Here is a 14547-nt window from a genome sequence, read left to right on the forward strand (position 1 = left end):
GGTGCTTTTTTTTTGTCTTAAAAAGAATCCACAACACAAAACCTCAAGTGTTAACGTTGGCTGGAGAATTACTGGAAGTTGTAGCCCTTGGTGATTTATTATTTAACAATTTTGTGGTTTCTGCTGAGCCTTACTAGAAGTATAGTCAGAGAACAAAAGAAGTCATCTGTTTTAATAACTATGACCGGGTCCAAAACAGAAGCATAAGGATGAATAAGAAGAGAAATGCCAACCCAGAGGAGAGAGAGCGAACACAAGTAGCACCAGGTGCTTTGTAATGTTGGTTGGTTTTAACCCAGAACCAGTGTGAGTGTTGTCAGCTCTGGTGATTGCCCTGCCCTTATAGTAAGTCATCAGGGCTGTTTTGAGTCCCAAAGGACAGCCCCAAGTCGTCTCAATTTTCCATCAGATACCACAATTGGCTTGAGATGAGAGGTACTTTTGTCGCATCAGTACGTTTGAGTTTGAAGGATTCTTTGAAATGATCTATTGGGTTGTCGGAAAAGTCATGACGTATTTTTTCTATGTCTTTCATTGCAAAAATGGGTCATGACTTTCCCGACAGCCCAATACATTTACTCACTATACTAATGACAAAACTGAGGCCCAGAGAGTAAAATGATTTATATAGGTAATGGTCAGGACATTTTAAACCTGATACTGTAGAATCATGAAAGGGAAGACCTTTTTTACTTGAACTTTAAAGACATAACAGATTCTTTGACAGACAAGTACTCTTGTCTTGAGATTCTTAAAGCAGGAGTGGTACATAATTATTGGGTTGTCGGAAAAGTCATGACATATTTTTTCTATGTTTTTCATTGCAAAAATGCATCATGAGTTTTCTGACAACCCAATAGTATGTCTGCTACCATACGCCTGTCCCCCCGCATGCCCATGGCAGACAGCATTAATCAACCTCAGCCCTGTTTCCTCAGCCAAGCTCTGACCCAGCATAGGAATCCTCCTTAACACAGTGCTGTAGGCAGCTAGTCTTAATGTGTCTGAGTTTTCATGTGAATTAAAATCTTTTTGCCACCCTCATCTCAATGATGTATCCATGTGCTACAAGATGTGGTGATAAGAGCACTGGACTTCAACCCCGAAAAACTTTCTTTGTCTCCTGAATCTGCTTTTCCAAGCTCTGTGATCTTAGGCAAGTCACTCAGCATTTATGGGACTGTTTCCTTATGTCTGAAATGAGGGAGTTAAATTAAGTTGCTTTGAAGCATGCTGCCAGCTCTGAAAAATGTTGTGATTCAAGGTCAAATAGACCTCTCAAGAGGCATTCAGAGTTACAACCATGTATGTATTTTTATAAAGACCACAGGTGGCTCTCAGGCAGTTTGTATATTACAGATCTGTTCTGGCTTTCTTATGTTTCTAGTCTTTCCTGACTACTTCTTCTCATGTGCTCAGCTCTATTGACCCGTATCTTGGAAACCAGAATTTAAGGGTTTAAAAGAGAAAGAAAGGAGAAAGAGTCACTTGAAACCAGAGGAATTGCATGGGCCTCCTCTTGGCCATGGGGGACTCGAATGTCTCACACACCAGGCTGAGCAAATCAGCAAGTTTCCTGCCCACCCAGCCACTACAGGCTTTGAGTTGCTTCTTCCTCTTCCTCCATGTATACCTCCTTATGATCTAGAGACCCCACCAGTCAAACGGTCTCAGCTAGTGGTCCCCTAGGGTCCCTGGCCTCCTTTCACCCTTGCTGTGTGTGACCTGACTTCCTGTTTGTCTTCCAGGCCCCACTTCCCTCCGTGCATATCCTCTTCTCTCCGTGATCACCCGACAGCCCACGGTCATCTCCCACCTGGTCCCTGCCACCCCAGGAATTGCCCAGGCACTGTCCCGCCACCCAGCTGCTGAGGCTGCCTCTGCTGAGGCCCCAAGTGGCGAAGCTCTTGGCAGCAGCGAGTCGGAGGCGGAGCAGCCCACGCCCCGACAGAAGAAGCCCCGCCGCAGTCGGACCATCTTCACTGAGCTTCAGCTCATGGGCCTGGAGAAGAAATTCCAGAAGCAGAAGTACTTGTCCACTCCAGACAGGTGAGGACATGGGGAGGGGACTGTCTGCAGTGAAGGCCCTTGAGAAGGGGAGATTCCTTTTGCTCTCGATATGGGACGCGCAGGCACAAGGACTGTTCACAGAGACGCAGGACACTATGGCAGGAATCTATTCCTTGGCTCACGTCATCTCAGCTTGTGATCCTGTTTTTATCGGGAAGGTTTTCTGGGTCCTTTTTCTCTTCTTTCACTCACTGCCTTGTCCATATCAGGTTTGACCCCTGTCCTGTTAGAGAGAGAGGGAAGGAAACTCAGATGCATCTCTTAAGCTGTTTAGTAACTGTTTGATAAAAATTTAAGTGAGAGAGGAGTCTGCAAATAACTGACTAAAAGAGAATTTGTTAGCTGATTCAATTAATTAAGCACACATCAGCTGTCTGGCATTAGGGATTATGGGTCCACAAAGTATAGAAAGAACCCTGCTCTTGAGGAAATCACAGGGAAGGAAGTGACTGCAATACAACACAGTGAGCTGGGTGCTGGTGCCGAAGGTGACCCAGGGCGTGGGAGCACAGATTGCTGAGTGTGTCAGTGGGGTTAGGGGAGGTGTCTCAGAGGAGGCAACATTTCAGAAGACCTTTGATTCCAGGAGGGAGAGGGCATTCCACAGAGGGAATGCCATCCAAAGGCACAGAAGCATGCTCACTGGGCATGTTGAGGGAACGGCAAGTGGTCGGGACATCTCCAGTTAAGGTGTGAAAGGGGCATGGTGGGAGACGAGGCTGTAGAAGTGGGAAGAACCTCATCTGCCTGGCCTAACGGTGTGCACTTTGTTGCTCAGGCCCCCCTTCAGCAGCCATTAAGAGCTAGAAGTGACATGGCCAGATTTACATTTTACAGCCCTCACATTGGTGGCGCCATACATGATTGATTAGAGAGGGAAGAGGCAGGAGCAAGGACATCAGACAGTCCATGGACAGTCACTGAAAACCTGAACGAAGGTGGTGTGACAGTGGGAGTAGAGAGGAGAGAATAGATTGGAGAGCAATTTTGAAGATGAAAGGGACAGAACTGACGTTGTCATGAAGAAGAGAAATGAGAGTTGAGAATTCTGTGTTCCTGTGTGGGGCCATCAGGTAACTAGGAACACCGCTAGCTGAAGTAGGAAGGGTGAGGACAGAGTGGGTTTTATAGAGAAAGAGTGTAAGTTCTGCTTTGGACATGAGCATTGGGGTTGCTTTTGGGCAGACAGTGGAGACGGGTCTGGGAATTGGGGATTAATAGGTATCAGATAGGTACAAAATAACTATTGTGATGCCCCCCGCATATAATGTACTTGGGCATCCAGGCGGAGTGGGCACTATTATCTATGCATCTTGTGGTGGTATGTTGAAAGGGCTTCAACGTGCATGGGTAAAATTTGAGGCTGATTTTCTAGAAGTCAGAGGATTTTTTAACAAAAATGTTAGTTCCTAATAAACCTCCTGGGGCTTCCTGATACCTGCCCAGGCACCTCCCAGGTGACCTACACAGGATTGATTCACTTGCCTGAGGAGGAAGACACCATTTGGCTGCCATCGAAGTTGCCGCCTTAACCTGCCCTCTCAGATGTTCCTTACCTCTGTACGTGACCAGGGCCATGAGCACTCCCTCCTCCCACAGCCCTCTCCCTCTTCCTCATTGTTTGTTTCTGCAGTTTCCTAGGTGACCCCCTTTAAGCGAATATGCAGGGAAGTGAGAATTTGTAACAGTGGCAGGTAATGAGAGAAAGCCGATGACAGTGAAGAGTGTTTCTGTAGCCAGAGTGAGTCAAGGGTGCATTTTTCCCAAGTGAGCTAATACCATTTACTAAGCGGTGGCAGAGCTGTGAATTGAACCTTCCATTGACAAACGCACCTGATGGCCTCAGGTGAACTGGGCTTGGAAGGCACAGTGGGAGTCTGGGGAGGACCTGTCTCCAGGGAGACCAGAAGTCTGTGAGATTGCCCCCTGGGTTCTTGGTTCTTAATGAATGGCTGCTTAGGAAGCAGTGCTTTGTTAGTGGGGAGAGCTGAGTACTATTGGCACTGGGAATTTATTACCTTCAGTCTGTTAATCGCTTTCAATAAAACTCAGCTTCCAGCAGCTTTTTACTGGGACAACCAAGTATATGTGAATGCAGGTTCCGAAGTCTCTTGAAGGAAGACTGTTTTTATTACTGGACATTTAAATCGTGCCCTCTTAGGGGGGCGGGGCAGCTGCAACTGGGAGTGCCAAGAGTCAGCACCTGGAGCCTTCAGAGCCTGTACCCACCGGTCTTCCTGATAGTGAGGTGCTGCTCATTGCCCCTCAGATAGAGAGTTGCAGCAGAGAAGTCACATGGCTCAGGCTTGTGGCTGTGCAGGCCTGTGCGAGATAATAGACCTTACATCCACAAATTGCAATCCTCAGATACCTGGGGACCTTCATAAGTGGTGGTCACTGCTCAAGCTGTATCAAAGGGGCTTGGCCCAAGTTGCTACTTGAGAAGTCCACACTGCTTCAGGGACCAGGATTGGAACCACAGGGAGGCAGCCCATGTTGGTTCAGGAGGTGGTCCTTCCAGGTGGTGCTCAGGTAGACCTGGAGTTCTTATCAACATAGGTCAACAGTTACAGTCTCAACTGAGGTTGGAAGCCTGCTTCCCTTTCTCATTTCATATGCTCCATTTGGGTTGTTTGCTGCTCCTTGTGATGTAACATCCCTGAATTTTCTCCATGAAAGCCTGAGCAAGAGCTTTTCTTTGACAGATCTAACTTGCACAAAAAATATGGTAAGTGGAGGTGAGCCCCTATACCAGAGAAAGTGTATAGTTAGACAAAACGTACAAGTTAGACGAAAGTAGATTTGAATTCTGGCCCTGCCTCTTACTCTAGGACCATCTACCAGGGGTCAGCAGAGTTTTGTTATATGGGGCCAGAGAGTAAATATGTTAGGCTTTGTGGGCCCTATGGTCTCTGTCACAATTACTCAACTCAGACGTTATAGCATGAAAGCACTCATAGACAATAATATGTGAACAAATGAGTGTGTCTGTGTTCCAGCAAGACTTTATTTACAAAAACAAGTAACTGACAGGATTTGGCCATGGTTGCCGAGCGGTTCTAATCTCTTGAACCACAGATCTTGTATCTGTAAAATGGAAATAATTATACCTACTTCACAGCATTGTGAAAGGAATAAATTATATAGCACATGTCAGGGGATTAGCACGTAGCCTGGATGCTGTGGTACTCAGCAAATGGTTGCCGTGTCGTTGGAATTTGCTCCAACCGCACACTTCCCAGGAATGGCTTGAGATTCAGAACTTTTCAGAAGGCTACAAAGAAATGCAGAGCCATGGTTAGCAGTAGAATGGGAAGCAGGAGAATCTATGGACTTAATGTTTATTTTGGAATCTGGCATTATAACAACTTAGAGCAGCTACAATGAAAGAGTCAATTCATTGAAAAGTATTTTTGCGCCCTAGCTCTAGATTTAAAATTTGATAGGCAGTTATGTGATTATAAAAGAAGCAGAAGACAAACTCTGCTCTTGGGGTTGAGCTAGGGAGGCAGAAATAACTAAAGTGAAGCAATTAGAGACCAGTTGAGAATTTGGACCACTTCGGTGGTGGCTGACCTATGAGAGGGTATAGAAGAGACAACCTGTGTGAGCTGGGCGTTCTCCCGCCTGAGGTGGGACTTTAGCTAGACCATGAATGATGAATGGGATTCTCATGAGGAAGATATGACTTTACCTTTCCTTCTCATTTTAATTCTGGGTCAGACTCTTCATTTTGTATAGAATTAAAGACTGTGTCAGGTCAGGAAAAAGACTTTGCAATGAAGGCTCAGCAATTCTTTTCAGGTCCAACGTAGACCGTTCTTGGGTTTGGGCATGTTTCTAGCTTCCCGGATTATCATCCATAGGATCTTTGAAAGGAAAGCAAAGCTCTTTGGGGAAAGAATTGGTTAAATGGGGAAGATCCAGGTAGCAGTACCGGGAACCAGTCAACAAGACCCCATCTCTACCACCCTTCCCCCTCGTCTTCATCCTGCTTTTGTGTCTTGTGCCTTCTAGGTTGGACTTGGCCCAGTCTCTGGGACTCACTCAACTGCAGGTGAAGACTTGGTATCAGAATCGTAGGATGAAATGGAAGAAAATGGTAAGAAAGAAGAGAGTGTATCTACCCACAGGCCCATCATGATGGGACAGAGCCCTGCTACAGGGCTGGGAAGAAGGCAGGAAGGACCATTTGGTGGTTCAGGCACCAGAGACTGGGAGGCCTTGTATGGTGCTGCCTGGGAGGAAGGCTGTGTGAAGAGATGGACAGCCATTCCTCCTGACCTGGATTTCCTGACCAGGAGGATATTCTTTTTCACAGTTTCCTTAGAAATAAAAGAAAATGAAAGCCCACAAGCTTCTCTGTTGCTAGATTTAACCCCACCTGCTAGCCTTTTCAAACAGCTTCCGTCCCCTTCCCACCAACAGCTAAGAATAGACGTCTGTACTCTTTGTTTATAACGACATATAGGGCACATCTGTTCTTGTAGCTGTGCATCGTCTAACGCAGTAATTCTCAAACTTTAGTGGGCATCAGAGAAACCTGGGTAGCAGGTAACCCGGCAGAGCTCTGGGCCCCTGCCAGGATTCTGATTCCCTATCGCAGGACAGGGGTGGGAATATGCATGTTAACAAGCACTTGGGTCCCTCTAAATGCACTCTGTGGAATGACTACAGTTTCCCTAATATTGCTCTAGTGCCTAGCTAATGAATCATTCCATCTTTGGTTTTTTAAATGAACTTATTAGAATAAATCTCTCTAAAAAAAGAATAAAATTCGCTACATTCTGAGGGACTCAATTTCATCATAGTTTTACCCACCCTCCTTTTTAGAGAGGCACTGTGAAACCAAAATTTTCCAAAGTGGTTGAGTGTTTGATTCCCAGTTTTGTAAACCACAAAGGACAAGATCAAAGTCCACAGAAAAGGGTCAGGGTGGGGTGAGGGTGGGAAGAAATGCTGTTCTATTGTTTAGAGACTAGGTACCTCAGGGCCTCTGACCTGGGCTCTTCTTACATCTTTGCCAAATCTTATGGCCCTTCCTCCTCTCATATGGACTAGGCGGTCCCGGCCTGCCTGGATGACATTCTAATTTGCTAACCCATCTGGTCACAAGCCATATTTTCTGGTGTTTCAAGGGCTGGAATATGAAGTTTTTCACAGCTACCCAATAACTGAGGTCCTTCACACCTACTTTTCCAAAAAAAGTTAATGTGTATGTGTGTGTGTGTGTGTGTGTGTGTGTGTGTGTGTGTGTGTGTGTGTGTGTATATAAATTTTTTTTTAAGAAATTTTATTGGGAAACAGTGTGTTTTTCCAGGACCCATCAGCTCCAAGTCAAGTAGTTGTCTTCAGTCTAGTTGTGGAGGGTGTAGCTCCTTGGCCCATGTGGGAATCGAATCGACAATCTTGGTGTTACAACCTGCGGTCTAACCACCTGAGCTAACCAGCTGCCCCAATAGATATTTTTTAGTTGATATCAAGACATTTTTCTCAATTTTGTGTTTTTGTCTAATTTTTTCTTAAAACTTTAGTTCTTGCTATGCCTGCTAACAATGATAAAAATAAATAAATAAATTACAAATGAATATTAGTAGGAAAAGTAGGGAAAAAGGCAACAAGTCAGCATTTATTATATTCCCAGAAAGGAATTTCTGGGCAAATCTCTTCATTTCCTCTGGGTGGACCTGAGCCTGAAGATGGAACGATTTTCAGATGGAGGCGGCTTGGCTCATGAAGTACTCTCGCAGTGAGCAGAGATGCCAGTTACATGTACAAACATATATTACATGAATCAGCTAATATGCAATTAGTGTCTCATGAACCATGCCTAGTCCTAGGCACTATAGGAAGTAATGAAATAAAATATAACCCTGCCTTCATGGAATTTATGATCTAGTTGGAGAATCAAGGCCCAGGAAGCATCTAGGGAGCACATTATAATTAAGTTTGGTTGTTTATTTAAATATTTAGAACCCCATAAGAGTTCAGAAGAGAGGTATTGGGTACGGTTGCAGGGAGAAGTTGAAATTGAAGGATGAATGGGATTCAATTAAATATATCGTCACTCCAAAACTTCTAGAATCCTAAGACACCCCTAAGAGTTATGGTGGAAACCTTTTGGGGGATTGATCGCTAAAGGAATCAGACTTGGGAGTTAGAAACTGGGCCTTGTTCTCATGCTTGCCCCTCCCTGGCTGATTTTGGGTAAGTCCCTTCACTGCTTTCTGTGCAAGTTCTACCACCCACCTTCTTCCTTGTCAATCATCGTCATTGAAATCAATGTCTCCAGTGTGGCAGAGGCATTGTTTAAATTGCTTATCAGCAATCTTTTCGTGAGTCAGATGATTAATGAACTGACAGCCTGCCATCTCTGCCAGCACCGCCCAGTGCCCATGGGACGACGCGTGTGCCTGGGCCTCTGACTTCACTTGTTTTTCACCAGCCACTGTGTTGCTGACACAATCGTGGGCCACTTGTTGACGGTTATCAATGTTGTATAGAACAAAATGGAAGGAAGATTTAACCTCAGAGAGCATTTCACAGGCCAACCAAATTCAGGTTACTTGAGAACACAAGAGTACCTAGTTTTCCGATAACTTTCGCAGTCATTGGAAAAAGGTATCAGTCAAGTCAGGGAGACAGAGCTGTATTACTTGTTTACAGAGTGATCAGGGCAATCGCAGAAGGATTTACAGGGTGCAGAATCAGTGTAGAGAAGGGAAGGCTTCACAGAAGAGGTACCATCTAAATTGGTTTTAGTGGATGAATAAAAATGTGCCAAGTAAAGGTGGGAAGAATGATACAGGCAGAAGGAAGGGACAGGAGTATTTGGGGGGCACTCAAGTACTTCAGAATGGCTGGAGCTAAAACGTGAGGGCTGCTGTTCAGTTGTAGGTCTGAGTTCTGACTCTCCCAGAACAGCAAGGCATTGTTGGGATCCTGATTGCTTCATGTATTTTCCTGGTAAAACGCTTTCAAGGCTATCTCTTCAAGTACTAGGGAGGAAAAGAAAAAGATAATTGGGTAATAAAGATGTCTCAAGGCTAGTAACCTAATTGGAACTGGAAAAAGATTAGCACTTGATTCTCAGAGTTATTCACGCGGCTGCCAAGGACAGTACTGCCAAAACCAAGATAGCATCTCTGACTCGTTTTTACCGGGCAGCATTTGTAACCTATAGCGGGTTGGGTAAATTTAATCTTGCACATGAGCTGGGACACTCACCCTCTATTTCATTTCTGTTTGGCTTTAGTTCCAGTAGGACTCAACAGTGTTTTGCAACAGGCCTCATTATTCAGTGTTTTTTTTTTTAAGTTCTGAAATACAATGCAAACAGAATTCTGTTTAGTGAGGGGATCTAGGTGGATACAACCTTCTTCTCCCAGTCACGGAGTTGGGTGGGCCACATACCATGTTCCATCATCATCTTTCACACTGAAAGTCTCCAGATAATCAACAGTTCTGTGAAACTGCTACCAGTTGCTATCTGTGTCGTCTTGGGCAGTTTACTTAACCTCTGTGTGCCTGTTTCCTCATGAGTAAATACCTAATATATACCTTATAAAGTTGTGGTATTAACTGAGCTAATCCCTGTAAAACTTAGCCAAGAAATATTAGCTGCTATTCTTATTATTATTTTAAAAATTATTTACTTATCCACAGAATTTACATCTCCAGAGAATCCAGACTTTTGGAGGCCAGGAGAGATAAGGCAGGTCCCTGGGACTCTGGTTAAGAGCAGCCCTGAGTGTTTGTCCTTTCTCACTCTCCCTGCCTTCTCCCGTCAGCGCCTTAGCATCTGGGCTTGTGGTATATTGGAACATTCCATCTTCAAGTGGAGAAAGTCTGCTAAACAGTGTGCTGCAAACAGATTCATGCTAGAGAACCCGAACTTGCATCTCAGCTCCATGGAAACAGTCATCAGTTATATGGCTCCCACTTTTCCATAGAGCTGCAGATAAAGATCGAGAAAAAGGAGCATAAAGCACTCCAGGTAATAAGTCCATGGCCTAGGGTCTGCTGGGAGATTGGATAATTGCAGATAAATAGTGGAGTCAGACATAACAGTGGCACACTTTATGTATCCCTCACACATCATACACAATGAAATACTGGTAAGTGTGTTAGATTCGAATGGTCAGGGGTTTTATGTTCAAGTCTTCTGCCTTCGGCTTGCTCTCTGCCTGTGACGAACCACTTCTGCCTGCTCAGTTCAGGTTCCTGTCTGAATAGCGGGGGAGGTAGAAGGCCCCTCACTGCACTGACATTCTGGGCTTTCTGGTCAAACTGCCTGTCCCCCACCTAAGCACCTTGAGAAGGAAGCAAAGGCCTTGTCCTGACATCCTTAGCAATAGGACACTGGGATACCTGGTTTTAGAGTTCAGAGGAGGGCTGTCAGCAGGCATGGCTAATAAAAGTAGATGATGTGCTAGATGTTTTTCTGAGAGACATGATCTTGTATGCAATGGGTTGCCTGGCCTCTCAGGACCAAGGAGACTAAATTGGTCCTAGGAACAGTTAGGGAGTATGGAGTCCTGGGAAAAGAGCCACAGGGTGCATGAGAATGTGCAGCTCCCGGTGAGAGGCGATGGTGAGATAATTGCATGTCTCAGGTGTGCTGGAAGGCAAGGGGCCAGAGGTCGAGTGTGGAAAGCAGCCAAGAGGGTAGTTATCTCCTAATTATTGCTTGCACTGGAATGTTTTATTCCATTTAGAAAATGGTTTGATTGTTTTGAATTTTTTGTGTGTGCTGTAGGAAAACAGCCAGGTGGGATCGATCCAAGCTGTGTGGGTGGTGTGCTCTAATTGCTGGGCTGGACTTTCTTTTGCCAATTAGGTGGCTTCCTTAGACCTGCCCTTTTATAACTTGATTAATACATGGGGCAACTTAATTTTCTATAACCTCTTTCATACTGAGTGGAGCTGCTTTCAACATGTAAGTTCCACCTTAGCACATTCGGATGCTGTCAACATTCTGAACTGAAATAAAAATCAGATAGTGACTTATGTGAAAGGAAATACAGGGATGTCTTCTCCTGAAAGGTGAATTATCAGCATCTATACCTTGTTAGAGGTCCCCGTCAGATCTGTGTGTTTCGGAGGAAAGTACAGTGCTTCAGAAGATTCCCAACTAAAAGGAGGTGCTTCTTGAAGACTTATAGTTTTCCTCATACCATACACAGAAATTAACTCAAAATGAATCATAGATCTAAATGTATAAGCTAAAGCTATAAAATTCTTAGAAGAAAATATGAGTAAATATTCATGACCGTGGATTAGGCAAAATCTTCTTAGATATAACACCAATAGCACAAATAACAAAATAAAAAAATAAATTGGACATCAACAAAATTAAAAACTTTTGTGCTATAAGGGACATCACCAAGAAAGTCAAAAGATAACACACAGAATGGGAGAACATATTTCAAATCTTGTGTCTGATAAGAGACTTGTATCCAAAATATATAAACTCTTATAACTCAATAATAAAAATACAACCAAATTAAAAAATGGATGAAGGATTTGAATAGACATATCCCCAAAGAAGATATACTACTGGTACATGAAAAGATGCTTAACTTCATTAGTCATCAAGGAAATGCAAATCAAAAACAATGATGCCACTCACACTCACTAGGATGACTATAATCAAAAAGGCTTAGTAACAAGTATTGGCGAGGATGTGGAGAACTAGAGTCCTCATACCCTGCTAATTGGACTATAACATGGTGCAACTCCTTTGGAAAATAGTGTGGAAGTTCCTCAAAATGTTAAACAGTTACCACATGAACCAGCAATTCTACTTCTGGGCATATACCCCAAAGAAGTGAAAGCAGGGACTTGAACAGATTTGCACACCCATGTTTTTGTTGTTGTTGTTTTTTTAGCTGAGCCATCCTGCCACCTGTTGGTAACTCAGTGGCTGCTCAGCTCGGGCTGGGAATTGAACCTCTGTTGCTCAGACCTCAAACTCTTGAGTGAGCTCTTAACCAACTGAGCCACTCGGCCAGCCCTGCACAACCATGTTAACAGCAGTATTATTCACAATAGCCAAAAGTGCCTATCAACTGGTGAATAGGTAAAGAGAATGGGGTATACCCATACAATGGATATTATTTGGCCATAAAAAGGAATGAAATACTGATACATGCTATAACATGGACGAACCTTGAAAACATGCTAAGCTAAAGGAGCCAGTCACAAAGGATGACACAGTATATGATTCCTTTCATATGGAATGTCCAGCATCTGTGGAGACATAAAACAGATGAATGGTCGCCTATGCTTGGGGAACAAGGAATGGGGAATGGCTGCTCATGGGCAGGGGTTTCTTTTTCGGGGTGGTGAAATGTTCTAAATTGGATTCTGGTGGTAGTTGCACGATTCTGTGATTACTAAAAAAAAAATCACGAAATCGTATACTATAAATGGATGGTATGTGAATTGTATTTCAATAAAGCCATTTTTAAAAAAGAATTATGATTTATCAAGTTACTACGTTTATTCTTATAATTCAGCACCTAGAAGTCCTCTGCTGCTCTTACAGGAAGGAGATGTAGTCGATAAATATTTAGTGACTGCATAGAAAGTTAGTTGGAAGTTAGATGCCTGGAGTGCAAAGCAAGGGATAGAAGCAGGATGTACCTTCAAGGAGCTTCTGTTCAAATGGGGACGATAAGAGGAAGCTAGGTATGTAAGTAGCAAAAATATACCCCACACCTAATTATCTGTGCTAAACCCCAAGTCCTGCTGAAGTCCTTCTCACTTGCTGCCCAGAAAGTCAGCAATTACACCACGCCAGGGTTCAGAGTCAGTGGAGGAAGGAGTGTGTTATATTCCTAAGTAACATAAAAATGTTTCTAAAATTATTCCTGCCTACATCATGGGATTCTTGTGTAAGTCACATCGGGATAATAAATGTGCAAGTCCTTTGAAATCAGCAAAGGCCATTTGGGGTACTCTTATTTTGCTTGCTTTATATCTTTCTTCAACTCTATGGAAAGAGTTTATTTTCCTGCTTGCTACAAATATTGTCTTTTTTTAATTTGTCCACTTCATTGATACCACATTAATATTTTCATTTTTATTTCCTTATTATTGAAGCTGGATTTTTTATGTATATGTGATCCTTTTTTTGTAATGCTAAAATGTGTGATATTGATTAACAGTGCATTTAAAGGGTGAAGACGTCTTTGTAGACGAGCTGATGGGCTGAAAATACTTTTTGCTGAACTTGGTCACCCTGGGAAGAAACTGTATAGATGCTGTTGAGTGGTAAAGTGGAGGGAAGGAGTTATTTCTCAGACTTAATGACCATTTCTCTCCCACGTAGGTACTTAAAGGTGGGCAGGAAGCGCCCACAAAACCCAAAGGCCGTCCCAAGAAGAACTCCATCCCCACCTCAGAAGAGATAGAAGCTGAAGAGAAGATGAACAACCAGGCCCAGAGCCAGGAACACCTCGCGCCCTCCCAAGGACCGGAGGAGCTCTGTGACACACAGAAACCTAAAGCATGCGATGTCCCCTTAGAGGTGGCAGAGCCCCCCGGCCAGCCCCAGGAGTTGCCAGTAGCCTCTTTGGAACCCCCACCATCAAGCTAAAATAAAACTCTTTGAGGGGAGAGGGAGACTGGGAAGAAGGGAAAGAGAGAAGGCAGGGAGAATAGGGAAAGTGAAACTTCCCAAAGCCTGGGAAACTGGGGGAGAAGTGGTCCAGTGGTGGTTTCGTCGCAAGCATTTGAGGAAGCTTTGCTTGCCTTAGGCCTTTCTCTTTCTGAAAGGATGCTTTAGCCACAGGATGCCCTTGCTGAAGAGAGATAGTGCCTTGGGACTGCCTGCCCCAGCTGGGGTGATGGCTGTGGGGCTGGGCACAAGCCCCACCTGATGTCCAGTGGCGGATGACTCTGGCTCTCTCCCTGCCAGCCTCTGGGCAGCCAGTCATCAAAGTAGAGAGACACGGAGGACTTGGGCAGCTCGCCCAGGTTCCTTGCTGACTCAGCACTTATTTCTGTAGTTTTAAAAGAGAATTTAATGTTTTGGTTGTTGTTTGGCGGGAGGGGGTGAGGGTGGGCAAAAAAGACTTGGGGGAAGGGAGTTCTGGAGTTATTAGAATTGTTTCTGAATAAAGTTTGTTGGTTTGAAGACACGTGTGCCTTTGTACCCATTATACAATGATCAGGTGACTCAAGAACTGATAAGCCTTGTTTTTCTTGCTTCATTAAGTTGTCATCCTTGAAGCTGAAATACAGATATGTGAAGATAACTTTTATTTTTTAATTAAAAATAAATCTTTTAAAAGGATTGGATGTATTATTTCTTCTGGGCACGACCTTTAGCCTTTCTTGAATATGTCCTATTGGATCAAGAGACCCAGAGAGAGAGAGAGAGCCCGGCTCCCTGGGCTTTCGTTTCCCAGCTAGAAAATAAAAAGATTGGGCCAGGCCAGTGGTGTCCCAAAGCAGAGAGCACATGGAAGA

General features: G+C 44.1%; 1 protein-coding gene across 1 annotated transcript in view; it reads left to right on the forward strand.

Moving 5' to 3' along the window:
• BARX2 (BARX homeobox 2) overlaps nucleotides 1-14307 on the forward strand; it is a 66714-nt gene extending 52407 nt beyond the window's left edge. Inside the window, exons 2-4 of the mRNA XM_019660178.1 lie at nucleotides 1749-2049; nucleotides 6088-6172; nucleotides 13406-14307. Coding sequence (XP_019515723.1) covers nucleotides 1749-2049; nucleotides 6088-6172; nucleotides 13406-13672 — 653 coding nt within the window. The 3' untranslated portion in view covers nucleotides 13673-14307. The remainder of the gene's footprint in view (nucleotides 1-1748; nucleotides 2050-6087; nucleotides 6173-13405) is intronic.
• Nucleotides 14308-14547: the final 240 nt, after the last annotated feature.

Source organism: Hipposideros armiger, unplaced genomic scaffold, assembly GCF_001890085.2.
Source record: "Hipposideros armiger isolate ML-2016 unplaced genomic scaffold, ASM189008v1 scaffold_313, whole genome shotgun sequence".
In the NCBI taxonomy this organism is placed as follows: Eukaryota; Metazoa; Chordata; class Mammalia; order Chiroptera; family Hipposideridae; genus Hipposideros; species Hipposideros armiger.